This window comes from Taeniopygia guttata, chromosome 8, assembly GCF_048771995.1.
Source record: "Taeniopygia guttata chromosome 8, bTaeGut7.mat, whole genome shotgun sequence".
Lineage (NCBI taxonomy): Eukaryota > Metazoa > Chordata > Aves > Passeriformes > Estrildidae > Taeniopygia > Taeniopygia guttata.
Window position 1 is genome coordinate 9,377,209 of NC_133033.1, and position 15,168 is coordinate 9,392,376.

At 39.0% G+C, this 15,168-nt stretch overlaps 1 protein-coding gene across 2 annotated transcripts in view; it reads left to right on the forward strand.

The window, feature by feature from the left end:
• The window catches only part of TESK2 (testis associated actin remodelling kinase 2), a 75,494-nt gene that overhangs the window by 53,049 nt on the left and 7,277 nt on the right, over positions 1 to 15,168 (forward strand). For both annotated transcript variants that reach the window (XM_012575303.4, XM_030278866.2), the window contains 4 exons: positions 7,371 to 7,453; positions 9,296 to 9,371; positions 11,021 to 11,104; positions 12,209 to 12,295. In XM_012575303.4, coding sequence (XP_012430757.2) covers positions 7,371 to 7,453; positions 9,296 to 9,371; positions 11,021 to 11,104; positions 12,209 to 12,295 — 330 coding nt within the window. The remainder of the gene's footprint in view (positions 1 to 7,370; positions 7,454 to 9,295; positions 9,372 to 11,020; positions 11,105 to 12,208; positions 12,296 to 15,168) is intronic.

A 15,168-nucleotide genomic window follows, 5' to 3' on the forward strand; every position in this document is an offset into this window, starting at 1 on the left:
GAAGAATGTTAATGTAGTCTAAAAGGTATTATTTTTTAGGATTAGAAACAGCTTTTAAAAATAAAACCACAACAGAGTGTGTTTGCCAATGAGGCTACTAGTCTTTCATCCAGTTTTAGGGGTCTTTTTAAAGCTTCCTTAGTGCAGTGTTAAACAGATGTAGAATCTGCATTTAGTCAAGGTGAAAAAAAAAAATTCAGCTGGTAGATGAAAGAAGTATTTTGGTGTAGTCATAAAGTGAAAGGCACTGAATTCTGTAAGGCCGAATATTAAATTTGTGAGAAATGCCCAGACTGGGAGTTATGTCACTTTGACATGATACACTCAGAAAGCTCAATTTCAGTCACTTTGGAGTGTGCAGGTATGAGATCCATAAAAATATCTGAAAAGACAGCTTGGTGTTCCCCTTTCTTTTTTCATTCAGGATGTACTTTAGTGCATTTAAGAGTAGAGTTACTGCAAGGAACCAAAGTAACTAAGGAGAGCTGAGTGCCTGCAGCATTTGTGATTACAAATGTAACTGTGATGGTCAGTCATATGAAAATCCAGTTCCTGGGCTCCCTGTGAATGCCTTTGTTCCAAGCTTTACATAACTGTATGTCATTCTCTGGAGCTGCCCTGCCAATGTTTCAGTGTCATCTATTGTTGAATGCCAATTGTTTGAAAAGCTGCACCCACTGGGAGGGATGCAGGATGTCCCAGGAAGAGCAAACTCATCAGAGGCCACAGGAAATAGTTAAGATTATTCAAAAACAAATGAACAACAAATCAAAACCCTAAGAATTCACTAGCAGTTATACTATATCTGGATGGTTCTTAGCACTAAAGTTATAGTATCTGTGTGGGTCACATCAGAAGCTGTCAGCTTTAAAAATAATACAGAATTTAGTTTATGACAGCTATAGTCTGTGTTTTTCAATTTCTTCAGGATTTTGGGGTTGGTTTTGTGTTGTTTTGGGTTTTTTTTAATTTAATAATTTTTTTAATGCAATGTATGCACTTTCCTTGTTCTGTTTGGAAAGGAAGTAGATTAAACACCTGACCTTAAACACTCACCTTAAACAACTAATGAATTTTATTAGCGTATTAAGGTATCGATTAAATAAACTTTAAATCTGTTGGGCAAACTACTCCCCTTTTAGGCAAATGTTTGCATTGCTGGCTGGCTAAGTTTTTAAAAAGTAACTTTGTTCCAAAGCAAAACAATGAAAATGACCATAGGAAAAACCTGTCACCAACATTTTCAGTTCTCAGACTACAGCTTTTGGCTACTGCTTGAGAATATGCCTTGGCTTTTACCAGGTTTGTACTGATGATAGGATGAGTTGTCTTTATTCTTACTAGTAAATAGTCAGTGTGGAGCAAGCTGAAGGAAGATGTGATGGACTCTTGCCTTGGGAGAGAACTTGGATTGAACAAGGATAAATTCAATACCATTCTGTATTGTCCTTCTTTCTTCAGTAAACTTCACTAATTGATGGGATGGCTTTATTATTCAAAATGAAGGCAAAGACAAGAGTTTAGACATCTGCAAAAGTCAGAACAGACTGAGTTTGCAAGGTGGGAGATTGGAGTATTTTTCTATGAAACTTGCTGGCCTTGACTGAAGTGTGAACAGAATGAAATGGAGACTTTCTGTGCAGGAATGTGTCCATGCTTTACATGTTACACTTGGGACAATACCCCACTAGAAACTGTCTCTGTAATATGAATTTTACTAATTTTAATTAATTTAGACCCTTACTTCTGCCTTTCTGTTTCTGGTAAACCTCTAATTCCTGCAGCTTCCTGGAGTGGATAGTGTGTTACATAAATTTTACAGTGTCAGTTATGGCAGCAGAGTTGTCTTGCTCTTAGCATTATATGTGTCAATGTATTTGATGCCTAACAATTTAAAGAAGGAAAAGTTCCTGTCCCCTGCCAATCTAAGATTGGAAAATAAGTGTCTTGGGCCATTATTATATAGCAGGGTGATCTCGCTTCCTAATTGCACTATGTGGAGAGGAGCAGAACAGCATTGATAGTGCAGGAGGCCAGAGGGAAGAGCAGTAGAGTAGATGTAGGTCATTATAGTCGATGTGACAGCCCAGGGGCATGTCAGCCCTCATATCCCACTGGTGCCCTTCCCGATGGCCTTCTGTCAAAAAGAGAGGCAGTGCTGCTTAGAAGGGATGTGCTGCCCTGACAGCCGCTGCTTCCCCATGTCATGAGCAGCCCAGTGCCTGGGCTCTGGGCTTGGGCTGCTGGAGCTGATGAGGCTGAGCTGCCCTAGTTGATAGCAACAGCCTGACTTGAATCTGTCAGAAGGTACAAGTGGTCAGACTGGCCATTTGCAGCCTACACAGAGTAGGGGTGTGGGCAGAGTGACTTGGACTTTGTATAGGCCAAGGAATGTGGGGTCTGCACTTTTGACTTGTCATGAAAAGAATTACATGGAAAAGAAGCCATGGATGGGTTCTGACAACCAGCCTTGTTGGCTTATTCCCTGGTCTTGGTCCCTGCCAGTCCCTGGCTTGGGTTTATGCTCTGTCTTGTCACCTTAGTCATGCTCTCAAATTCCTCACACAGCATATACTGTTCTACTCTATCCCAGTCTACTCTTTGCAGAGATGGCAACAGAAGCATCTTATACAGAGGTCTCACCATGTTTCGAGTTGAGAACATGCCAAATATGGTATGATACCATAGACCGATATTTTGACAGGTTACACCCCCTCCCTAAAACTCCACTACCAAAACTCTTAATTAAAAACAAACAAGCAAACTTCCAAATGCCTTTTAGTTTTGCAGAATTATCTATAAGTGAAAACAAGGTTTTATAATCAACAGTAGGTTGTGAGCAATTTTGGGGAACATTGTAAGCTCCATTGATGATAAAATCTATGGAGAAATTGCAATCTCTAGACACATGTATATATAAACATATGTGTATGTGTGTGCATTCCTGCCAACATCTGCTTTCACTTCACAGTGTGTAATGGCTCAGCCTTCTGTCATTGAGAGGAGCAGTCTCAGTTACTATGGGACAGAGTCATGCGTGTAAGCAATTACTGTGGATTATCTGATGTAACATAAATTCACTGTCTTTGGGCTTGAAAGTGACATGCTCTGCCTTCCTACCTTGTATGCTGTTTGCTTCTTTAAAACAAAATAAACCCCACGCCATGAATAGCACCTTTGTCTGATGAGTCTCATAGTTGGTGCTACAGTCGCAAGGTCCCCTTTGTGCTGGAATAAGTTCTTGTCTGGATATTTTGCACTGAAAAAATTAGCTGTTGCAGATGGCTATTTCTAATGATAGTCTCAATAGTAAACATGTACTGATACTTCAGGAACCAAATGGAACCTCTCCCTTAAGCATAATAGTTTCAAAAGTGTGTCTAGTACTGTAAACTTCCTGTTATGCATTTATTTTTCAGTGGGGTTTCTCCTAGGGGATAGCACTTTTTGAACAGCTGACACATCTCAATTGACATTTAAGTATTTTAATTTGGTAACAGTCATCAGAAGGTTGCAAATGACACTGCAGTGGCATTTCTGTTTTCTGGAGTGCAGTAAAATCTCTGAGGGTTTAGCTTGTATGTAATATAAAATAAAACTATGATGTTTCTTCATCTAAGTAACTTATTTTTAACTCTGAAACTCTTGAGTCTATTTTCATTTTTGTTTATGTAAAAGGGGGAGTAGAATATTGCATTTGCCTTAGTAGGATTATGCTGTGCAAAGCAGATGTTAAGCTCCTGTAACACACAAAGGGGGCTTTATGTTCTTTCACATCTGTCTGCATAAACAGCTCTGTTAACTCTTTTGGACTCATGTACAGAGCTCCTTGCTTCTATTAAGAGACTGCCTCAGGAAGGACTGATGAGGTCCCTATTTTGGGAGGAAAAAACCCCCTCAGAAACTCAACTGAAGTTAAATACTGCCCTCTTTGACTGTGTGAGCTGCCAAGAAAAGAACATCCTTGTCTGTAGAGGTCCAGAAAGAAAGCCTGAAAAGGTCACCAAGTTTTGTTGCCTTACAGCTTATACAAATAGTGCAATAGTAAGTCAAAAGTGCTTTCTCAAAGTTCGTGTTGTGAAGTTGTGAAGATAGGCAGTTGTTGAGTGGCTCTTTGCACTAGTGAGGGGTTTGAACCCTTGCATCTCTGAGCTAAAATCCATTAATGGAACTCCTGATACACTATTTCTTTACAGAAACTGAGAAGTATCACTTTGTTAGAAGAAATGGTGCAGTTTGTACTATTGTGCTTTTCCTACTAAGATGCCACCTCTAAATTAAATTCAAAGCTCTTTTCAACCTTTTAGTCTCTACCAAAACTTTGTCCCCTTTTAATCTTGATTTATCTTGTTGTTAAAATGTGCATTCTTTGTCTTTCATTGAGTGCACATGAACCACAGTGGGCTGTGTTATGTCACCTATTTATGAATTGCATCTTAAATTTGATAACTCCATTATCTGTGCTGTGGGTTTGGCAAAATGTTGTGTAATGGCATTACTAGGGTGAGAAGTGTGGAGAAAAGGAATATAGTGGAGCTGAGGGTTCTCCTTGACTGCTTGGAAAATTTCAGCACAGAATGTAGCTTTGCCATCTGCACAGTCTTGCTCTGAATGAGCAGTACAGGCTGGAGAAATGACATCTGACCATGCTGGTGTATGTAGAAAGGCTTGACTACTGATTTTGCTAGCAATGGGCTTTCATTCTTTCTGGGTTCCAGGAAGTCAGTGCTTAGCTATGTGAAAATTTGCCCCAGATGAATTAAATCAGTTTAATTTCACTACAGTGAGCATTTGTAGTGACACTGGAATTTTATTGTATGGTACATGTCACCTGCCTGTGGCTGATTTAAATGAATAAAAAAGTCACTTTTGTATTGGAATATGTATCCTAATGAATTTCAATTCACACTCAGCGCTTCTTCATGTGCAAACAAAAGACAAGTGTCCACTAATGAGAGAGAACAGGTTGTGCAGCCCACCACAGCAGAGCAGCTCATCAGTACCCTACAGCATGAATGTTGCCAAGACTTTCCCCTGGTGCCTTCTCCTGGTGAAGTGGCCTCTCCTGCAGGACCTGTGGATCCCCCAGCAGTGGGGTGCCTGTGCTATTGGCTCTCTCCAAATGCTTGCACTGAAAGGGAGCCTGGCTCTGCTGCAGGCAAATCCTGCTCATTGGGGAAGAGGCTCAGAGCTGTCAGACAGCATTGATTTAATGTATGATTTATCTAGGAATAACCTACTTGTAGAATAGTTCAGTGCTGCACCTGAAAGCTGAGACTGCCTGGGGCTTGGTTGGGGGTAGGATTGTTCAGCTTCAGTTGATGTATCGCTGTCTAAAGGGATGAGATTAGATGCTGGTAAGAAGCTGAAGGAATATTTGCTGTCAGGATGATGTTTCATTTAAGCTTCCTTTTGGTAACAAAGCAGGCTTGTAAGTTATTGTGGATCTTAAGATCAGTAGACAGATGTTTAGTTACATTGAAAATAGTTCTTAGTTGGGATGTAAATGTTTCCTCAAAATATTGGAGATCTGGGGTTATTGGAGAATGACAATGATCCATAAAACTGAGAAGGTAAAATGAAGTACTACAGTCTTGCTTCTCAAAATGAATAAAATGTAAATAATTAAAGGTATAATGCAAGAAGGAAACCTACATTTCAAAACTAGTGATTACGAATTACAGAGGTTTTTTTAAAGAAATGCTGAATTAAGAATCATCTTTAGTCACTGAGAAATCTATGGCAGAAAAGTAACCTGAATTTTTTTCTGCATAAAATAGTATCAGCCTTCTTGAACACTGCAAAATCTTTGGTGTCCTCATGGACTTGTTTCTGTGTGGTACACAATGAAATTCCACTTGTCTGAATCATTTGAGTAAGATTTTTCAGTAGTTTTATCCTTCTCAGTTTTAAGTCCACTTACTGTGACCAAATGTTTAAAGAGAGGCGAGCTGAATGAATGCACTCTTTGATAAAAGATAACAAAGCCCGCAACTGAGAAGCTTTGCTGCTCTTTGGGCAAGCACAGTTGGTTTAAAGTGGTACATGTTTATGAATCCCCAAACTAACTGTAGTTATTATACTTGAGTCATGCTAAACAAATAAACCTTTGCATCTCAGGAGCCTGGTATGTGTTTCAAGAGGCTGGCATGCATTTTCTTTACACGATTGCAGGAGTGGCTCGCTTAACCTTTTAATTGGCAGGAAGAAAACTCACTTCATGGCCTAAGCCACAATCGTCTCTCAATAATGTAAACAGTGATGACCTGAACTTGATCTTTTAGACAAGGGATTCACTTTTCTCAGTAGCTGCATTATACAGACAAGCTAATGCTCTGGGGTCAGCGAGGGGCTTTTGTATATCCAGGCACAATAAAGGCAGAAAGTGTTTCCTGCTGTTTAGCTAATTAATGCAGGGTACCACTCGGTAGGAGTCCAGTGGGTTTGCTGCCTGTCACTGCTATTGTACTGCCCGCAGGAGGATGCAGAACAACATGTGGGAAAGGAATGAATTCTCTGCCTTGTTCCATCTATTGCCGGACAGAACAAAATGCAGGGAATCAGCTATCGATTCATTTGGTGAAATGGGAAAAGATGTGGTACTGGAATGCTCAAAGCATATTTCTCAGAGTTGTAAATAAATAACAAAAAGGAATCAATAATACCCTGTGTGTGATGTGATGCTGTTAGAGCACAATTATCTGTGTGTGTCCTTAAATTGCCCTCCATCCTGACACTGGAGGGCACATCTGAAAGGAAAAGACTGACAGCATTTCCCTATTACTTTTCTCTTAAATAATGTCTTATGATGTAATGTAAAATAAAGAATTTTGAGACTGTAAAAGCACATATAACTTGGTCACATCTTATATTTTCTGATGGAAGTTTACTGCAAAGCAGCGAGTTCCTTTTCTGTAGTTAATGCAACCAAACATATAGAGACATTTAGAGTCTGCTCTGATCTTGTATTCCGGTCAGGTACAGGCAAATTGTAAAGAGAAAATGTAAGGTGTCATAGTGAACAGCATGTACTGCATATTTGAGCATAAGGCAGCTAAATAATCTTAATTCTTGTTAAAACCTTGCAGGGTATGTGCTGCCTGTGGCTGCCTGCCTTCTCAGCAAGTTTTTAAGTGGATTATTAGCTAAGTGGAAGGCTGTTTGTAGCATCTTAAGTTTGACAGACATGTGATTGTGCAGGGGGACGGTGGGGAAAAAGGGTTGTTGCTCTCAGACAAAAGCTTCTCATAGATGAATATCTTCCAAACTATATTTGTAGTTCTTGTTTTATTTTTAATCTGGAATGTTACAGAGGTTTCATGCCCAGATAATAACTCCTCTGTTTGCTGTTTGTTTTGTTTTTTTTCCAGAACTGCTTAATCAAACATGATGAGAATGGATACTCAGCAATAGTTGGAGACTTTGGTTTAGCAGAGAAAATTCCTGATCACAGGTATGTGAGCTAATCTAAATGGAGTGAGAATTGTAGTACAAGGTCAGAAGCTCTAGTGAGCCAGATTCCTGAGACTGTTATTGCACTCTGGTACAGAATTTTCAAAAAGTACCCTCAGTCTTCAGTCTGGAACTGCAGGCTGGATAGCCAAAATGTTCCTGCCTTTATTACTGTCCATTTTGATATTTAGTGGTGACATTTATTCTTCAAAAATGTTCCAAGCACTAAAACTTGATTTGCTCAAGCTTTTTGGTAGATCTTTTAAGGTGGTACTGGGAATTTTGGGTTTAAAAAAACCCAGAACACAAAGCAAACACAATAATAAAATAATACTGTCCAGCATTCTTGATTGGGATGATTCTGTAATAAATGTCATTTGTTGATTTCAAGCAACTTTAGCTTCTTTGCACTTTCATAAAAAATATTCATTGTCATTCCAGGATTGTTCTTATTTAACCTCTGGGTTAGTTTTTAAGGTTTATAACAGAGTAAAATAAAAATAATTATTAAATTACTGTCTCACAGTAGCTTACAATTTTCCCTAGGATGAAATGATAATCTTAATTCATTTGAGGAATGCACAGGGGACTGTCACAAGCTAGCGTCACAATTGAAAATAGTCCTTTTGTCATCCCTCCATTAGAGAGATCAAGGACAAGGATTTCATTGTTCTCTGTATATTGACTTGTGTATTGCAGAGTATTCTGACTGTGAAATGCTGTCAGATTTTCTACAGTGTGTGCTCTGCGTGAAATAAATAAAAGCCTTCCAGCACTTCTGACTGCAGAGGAAACAATAAAAGTTGATCTCAGCTCTGCACAGTTTTTAAATGCACATATCCTAAAACCATACATTGAGAGATCTGAAGGTCTGCATTAATACTGGTGAAATATTGGATCTAAAAGCTTAACAAAATGAACACCTTAATTTACAAACTACTGATAAGTACAGCCAATGTCTGTCTTGTAGCTGCTGTGGAGCACCCTGTTAGGTGCTAAAAGCTTCAGCTGTATTCAGATGAACCCATGACAAAATCAGGAAGACACAACACGTGCCTTAAGGTGTCCTTAATACTCAGCTTTGAGATGCCCTTAAAACTGAGATTACAGTTAAGATAGCTTGAGACTAAAGCCAGCAACATAATAGATTTGCTACATTAGCACTGTTAGTAACTATTTTGTTTTTATCTAGTTTTACCTCAATTTTCAAAAGCAGCTTTGTTCTTTCCAGTTTGCTGGTAACAATCCATGCTACTTTGAGGCTTTCAGAGGCCTTTTCTTTTTTAAATAGGTATTCCCTCAAGATCAGCTTGGTGGCAAGGCTAGAGCCTTTCGTAAGGCCCCAGTATTCAGCTTTATGGAAACTGCAAGTTTTTCAAATTGAGTCTATTCTGAGTACTTTTAATTTTTCCATAGTAAGGATTTGTAAATTGTGATTTTTAATTTTTTAAAATACAGTTCTAAAATCTTTATTATTTTAATAATGAATAAGTTTGACTTCATTCAGAGCTGCATATATATCTATGGCTGGATACCTGCATGTCTTTCTGGATGAATGGAGAACTTGGCATCTAGCCCAAAAATCGATGTCCACAAACCTTTATGGTTTCTTTTTTAATTTTATGTGTAGATGAAGGAGCCAACCCTGTCAAGAGTTAGGCAATAAAAACTATTGAACTGCTGTGACCTTAAAATAAAACATTCTTTTAAAGTGGCTGTGCACTTTAAACTGAAAATATGAGTAATTGATTGGGAAAGTTAGTAGCAATGCTTGAGTTTTTAATTAATGGTTCTTCCTTCTCTCCCACCACCTCCCATCCCTATCTATCCCACATCTGTATAGTGAGAAGTTACCAGTTGTGGGTTCACCCTTCTGGATGGCACCAGAAGTCCTTAGGGATGAGCCCTACAATGAAAAGGTAGGTACATGATACAAATGCAGTTAGTTGTCAAATATTTTTCTTCTGTAACAGTAGGCAAGATTTAGAATTCCCATCTTATTAAAACTATTGTTATTTTCACATGTGATGTTCCTGTACTCAGTAGATTGTTCAGATTAAGGGAGAGTGGAAATTAAATAGTTAATATTTGTAGTTCATAGTGTTTAATCTTATATGCAAATAGAATTGGCTTTATGATTGTTCTGTTATGCTATTTCCATTCTGAAACACCCCATATACTGGTATATGGTAATGTTTTATTGACCTAACACAATTTAATTTAACCAAGTCTGAGAAGTGTAGCAAAGTTGCTTCCCTAACTGTACACTAGTGAAATCTGGGTAGAAGTAAAAGGTCTGTATGTAAACTTGCACAATTCTCTGTGTGTGTATATACATAGATCTACATCTATGTATGTATGTGTGTATAAGTTTAAAAAAGAAACCAGCATGTCTTAAGGTGAGATACCTTGATGAGACAAAATGTTCTCCAAAGGTTTTTCAAAGTTTTCCTGTTTGTCATTGGGAAGTGTTTCTTTCAGAGGAGGATCAGGTCACACTGGGTTTTAGAAGTGGTGTTTTCAATCAGTCTCTGCTTTACACAGGATTTTGTCTCCATTACTTCAGCTCTGCCAGTGCAGCTTTTATGAGATAAAGCCCACATCCTGTACCTCTCCATATCTAGTAGTTAATACTCTGCTTAATTGGTGGTGCTTTTAACTTGCAGAAAAGCAGTAACTGCCTCAGTAATGAATGTAATAATTACCATTTCAAAGCTTTTAAAAGAGCTTAATTGACCTAAATTAACAATAAAGTACCCAAATATTTGATGCCACATTCTTCATTGACCCTACCATGAGGAGGGCTAAAGAGGAAGCAGATGTCATAACTCATCAGCATGAAACATGACATATAAACAAGCCTGATAAGGTATGAAGGATTCATGCTTCTGCCCTTGTAGACTTGTGTTCCGTGTTTTCTTAAATTTTATTACCTGAAAAATTCAGGTGGGTGGAAATCTGAGGAACTGTGCAGCTCCAGAGGTAGTCAGATAAGTGGTTACTAAACGTCATGGAAATTAAACCTGATACAGTGCTGCTAGGTATCTCAAGCTTTGGGAAGACAGTTTTCTCCAGAGGTACTGAACTGAGAAGAGGAAAATATAATTTTTCTTAAAAATAGCATTAATGTTCTGGCTAGGCTGTGAATCATCTATTCATAACCTGTTTTTCTAACCACAGTGATACATTGGCACGTCATGTTTTGGCTATGTTTTTAATCCCATGTGTAGGACATCAAGTGGAGCTTCACTATTCTTCATGCAAGGAAGACTCTAAAAATTTTTTTAATATTATGCATTGCTGAATTAAGAGTGGTTTGGTGGGTTTTTTTTTCTTGAAAGAACTTTAAATTTATCATTGCTATTTGTACAACAAGAATGCTTCCTGTGAGCATGGGTTTCTTCATGTGGAAAAGGTTAGCTTTAATGCAGTTGCTCAGTGTTTGAGACTATGGTGTTGTTTAGTTGTTTCATGATAGCCATTTGGTGTAAGAAGAAACTCAGTGGCAGATAAAGACACTGAGCATTCATAGCTGAACCGTGTGTCTATTAATTTTTTTCTCTCTCAGGCAGATGTGTTCTCCTATGGCATAATTCTGTGTGAGATTATAGCAAGAATACAGGCAGACCCAGACTATCTCCCTCGCACAGAGGTGAGTGGTTGTGTTTATAACATTGGTGGGAGGTGGGAGTCTGCCATGATAACAGCTCAGCCTTTAGAACTTCTGCCACTGCTGTCAAAGATAGGATGAATAGGTGTGACATTAAAAATAGCCTTTAAAAGGCTTTTGCTCTTTATGCTGTTATTGTAGGAAGCTCCATTGAAGACACTTTCTCAGAGACTTTGTGCTGCTGCAATCCTCATGGGAATCCTTTCTGCCCCTAACTGGCAGGACATTGAGAGCATTGCAATGCAAACTCTTCCTTTTGTGGAGTGATATCTCATGTAGACTTCTTGCCAGGTTCACAACAAGACATTTTGGCATTCTGTATGCAATAAGCAGCCCTCCCCTTATGAAAGGGCAGGAGCTGTGTGCTAACAGCAGCTAAAATAATTTAACCCTTATTTTTGTGTGAACTCTGCTAAGCACAGTGGATCTGAGCTATAATTGACTAACTAAAGATATTTTTTTCTTTATTTGTCCCATCTACAGGGCAGCTTTTGATCCTTTGTGGGGTTATTCCAAATTGTCTATCTCTCTCTGTTTCTGAAAATGGAAAATTGCTTAAGTCTCAGACTGCAATAAATAAAAGATTCTTTTTTAGTCTGCCCTTCAGATTTTGTAGACATGCACTTAAGGAACTGGATAATTTGTATTACCAGTCTACCATCCACTGAAAAAATTAGCCATTTTAACTCATACATTTCCATCATAGGAAAGCCTCTGGTTTTGGAGTAGGCTGTTAATTTGCACTATGAAAATCACCACAGTGAAACATCATAGTATATAGTATTGTTTCCAAATCCACAGGGGCAACATTTCAAGTGCAATGGATTGCATTTGAATCCAGGAAGGAGGATGGGCTTTGATGTCAGCCCATTCTCTTACAGCTATCCTGTATCAGTAATCCCCACTGGGAACGCTGCAGTTTGGAGTGTGCATGAAGTTTTCTCAAACTCCTCTGTTATGTCGTTGCTGAGAAAGGTGTTCATGGTTATTCCTGATAACTTCACATAGGGACCCCCTAAAAGAGGATGCTTTGAGCTAGATAGAAGACCTCATTTATTTCTCTATGCTTTGTTGTCATTTGTACAGAATTTTGGATTAGATTATGATTCCTTCCAGCACATGGTGGGAGACTGTCCTCCTGACTTCCTCCAGCTGGCCTTCAACTGCTGTAATGTGAGTATCTTATTTGAAGGGGAGAGGCTTGAACTTGAGTTCTCTAAATCCCTCTGGTTTTTGAAGATAAAGCTTAAAGCATTTGCAGAAGAGACTCAAAGAGCCTACCTCTGGAAGCAGTGTACCTGCTAACAACCCAGGAAGTCCCTTTCAGTTTTTATAATCCTTCCCTTCCCTTTGCTCAGAGGTCTGTCTTGTGTTTCTGCAGTTCTGTGTTCTGTCATGCCAAACAAACAGGTCTGGCACACTGAGCAGCTTCTTGCAGGCTGCTCAGGCTGACCATAACCAGTTGGATGCCATTGACACTGGCTAACCCTCAGGCTGACAAAATCCAGCTGTTGTTGTGTGCAGACCTACTGAGCTATGAAAGAAGGACTGAGTTGATCTTATAAACAGAGGGGACAAACAAAATAAGAGCAGGCATTAAACTATTCTGAAGTGTCTGTATGATGCCTTTTGGAAAAGGAGTTTGACATCCAAATGCTTAGCCTGTGTCATAAAATCCAAACTATGACTGAAATGATGTAATATCTGTAAGCCTATAGTCATGTGCTGTATGGAGAAATTTTTCTGGAAATTATTCAAGTAAAATTGTGATAGTAGATACCTTTCTAGCTCCTTATTGTGAAAACTCCAGGGCAGTAGATCTCTTCTGCTGGTTATCCTGTAACAGAGTTACTAGTACCAATGTATAGTAAACCAGTTTATATAAAATAAGAGAACTTGAGCTTCCACCACATTCCACTGAAGTTGGGAATGTCCAGTTTGCTCAACTTAAGTAGAGGCAACTTTAAAAAATTTTACTGTGCAAAACTTGGCCCTGGATTCACAACCAGGCTGTGCTGGAACTGATGCCAGCATCGTGTCCAAGTGAGTGCTTTTAAGAAATCTCATCTCTTTGTGCTTTTGGTGGTTATGATGTCTCTCTCTTTACTTTGTATTAGTACAAAAGCCCATGCTCAATGGGAGAGTGGTATAAAGGTGAGAATGGGGGCAGTGACCACTGCTCTTAGCACCACACAGCATAATTTAATTCTAAAAGCGTTTGTGGAAGTTACTATGGATGAGCTACTTAGTACAGCAGAGCTTGCTTCACCTGAAGGGGTACATCTCACTCATGTTTATCAAGCCCTTTGATTACATGAGTACTAAAGGGTTTGGTTAGAGGTAGGATTTGACTCAGCTCCCACCTGCAGACTCCAGAAATGGTATTGCATCCAAACACACGGTGCATGATTCAAAGCAATTTTTCAGCTCAGAAATTCAGAGTAAAGCTTCTTATGAAGGAAGGGGCAGCGACCTTATATTCTCATGTAAAATTTGGTGTGCTCAGAGAAAAAGGGTTTTCTCCTACTCATTATTGTCAAATGCAGCTTCCTGTGTAATAAATGTCCCTTTGCTTAATTGAAATGGAAATTACTGTCTTGTGATCCATCCATTAATATGCTGATTTCAGTGTAGAGCATGCTGGAATTCACATACCACTCACCTAGGAGAAGGGAAACAGAGTAAAAAGATAAGGCTTTCTTATATCTTCCTAAGCATGCTGTGCCTCAGTAAGAGGTGATCGGTGTGGTAATCTTTTCTGAGACATGGACGTTTATGTACCTTTTTATTATTTAATAGGTCAACAAGGTGAACTGTATAGCCCAGCTGAACTAATGTGCAAAGCCCTGGGATTCTCTACAGCCAGGAAATGTGTTCTAAGGCACCCTAATAAACCAGTAAAAACTGACATGTATGAGTAGTGGATTCAAATTTAAGTGTTATGAAGTGTGGGGGTTTGTAAATACGCACCTGCAAGAACTCAACAATTACAAGCCTACTTGTGGAATATTTAATAAATGTAATCATAAATGATCATGCAAAAAGCTTACCAGGATGAGCTAAGTTGTTGGCAACTGCTGCTTTGAGAAGGAACCTTCTCTTCCATTTGAGCAGAATCTGGACTGCTCAGGGATGGAAGAGGCAAATACTGCTCTGAATAACTTTTCCATTGCTGCTCTTGTCTTGGATCCTACCATGCACAAATTAAAACAACCAGAGAGCTCTTTTACTTCCTCTAAGTTCCTGTAGCTTGCAGCAGCTCCGTAAGATTCCCAAATTAGCAAGTTTGTCAGAGTACAATGTGTGCTTCAGTGTTACCCCTGCCCTACTCTTTCACTGAAATAGGGAATGCAGAAATATGTTTTCCAATGCCAGCAAATTCCAGCTGCTGTTTTAGAACAATTTTCTTGCTGCTCTTGACTTCAAGTGTGGTTTCTTTGTTTGCTTTTTGTTACTGTTCATAGGAATTTTTAGCACCTTCCCCCTTGTTGCTAGAAGGTGTTCTGGCATTGCTGGTCATACCAGTTGTCCTCAGAAGGGTCCATCTTGAACAACCTGCAGGGCAGTGTCACGGAGGTCTTTGGGGTTTGTTGTGTACAAAGCACTACTGTTCCCATTGTAGAGGTGGGATCTGTCTGGGCTTGTCCACTCTGAGAAAGCCTTTAACAGGCTGGAAACAGCAATCAGGTCAAGCAGAATTGTTTTTATTACTGGAATGAAGTTAACTTTCAGCTGCTGAATTAGGTGTTGCTACTATAGTAGTGAAGCCTGTGCCATATATACACAGTCAATGCTCAAAATGATGAAATGCTTTCAAAGTTACTGGTCAAAGGAAGCTGCTTGCCCTGTGGTACAATTTTAGTGTTGGACTTTGTTTAGAGATTTATATCTGCTAAAGTGAATAAATAAATACTGAGAATAAATAAGTACTGAGAAATCCAGATTGATGAGCAGGGGGAATATTTTACCTGGGAAAGATGGATTTTTGGTTTTCCTAACTTTTAACTTTGTCAAATTATATAATCACCCTGGCTTCCTACAAGACA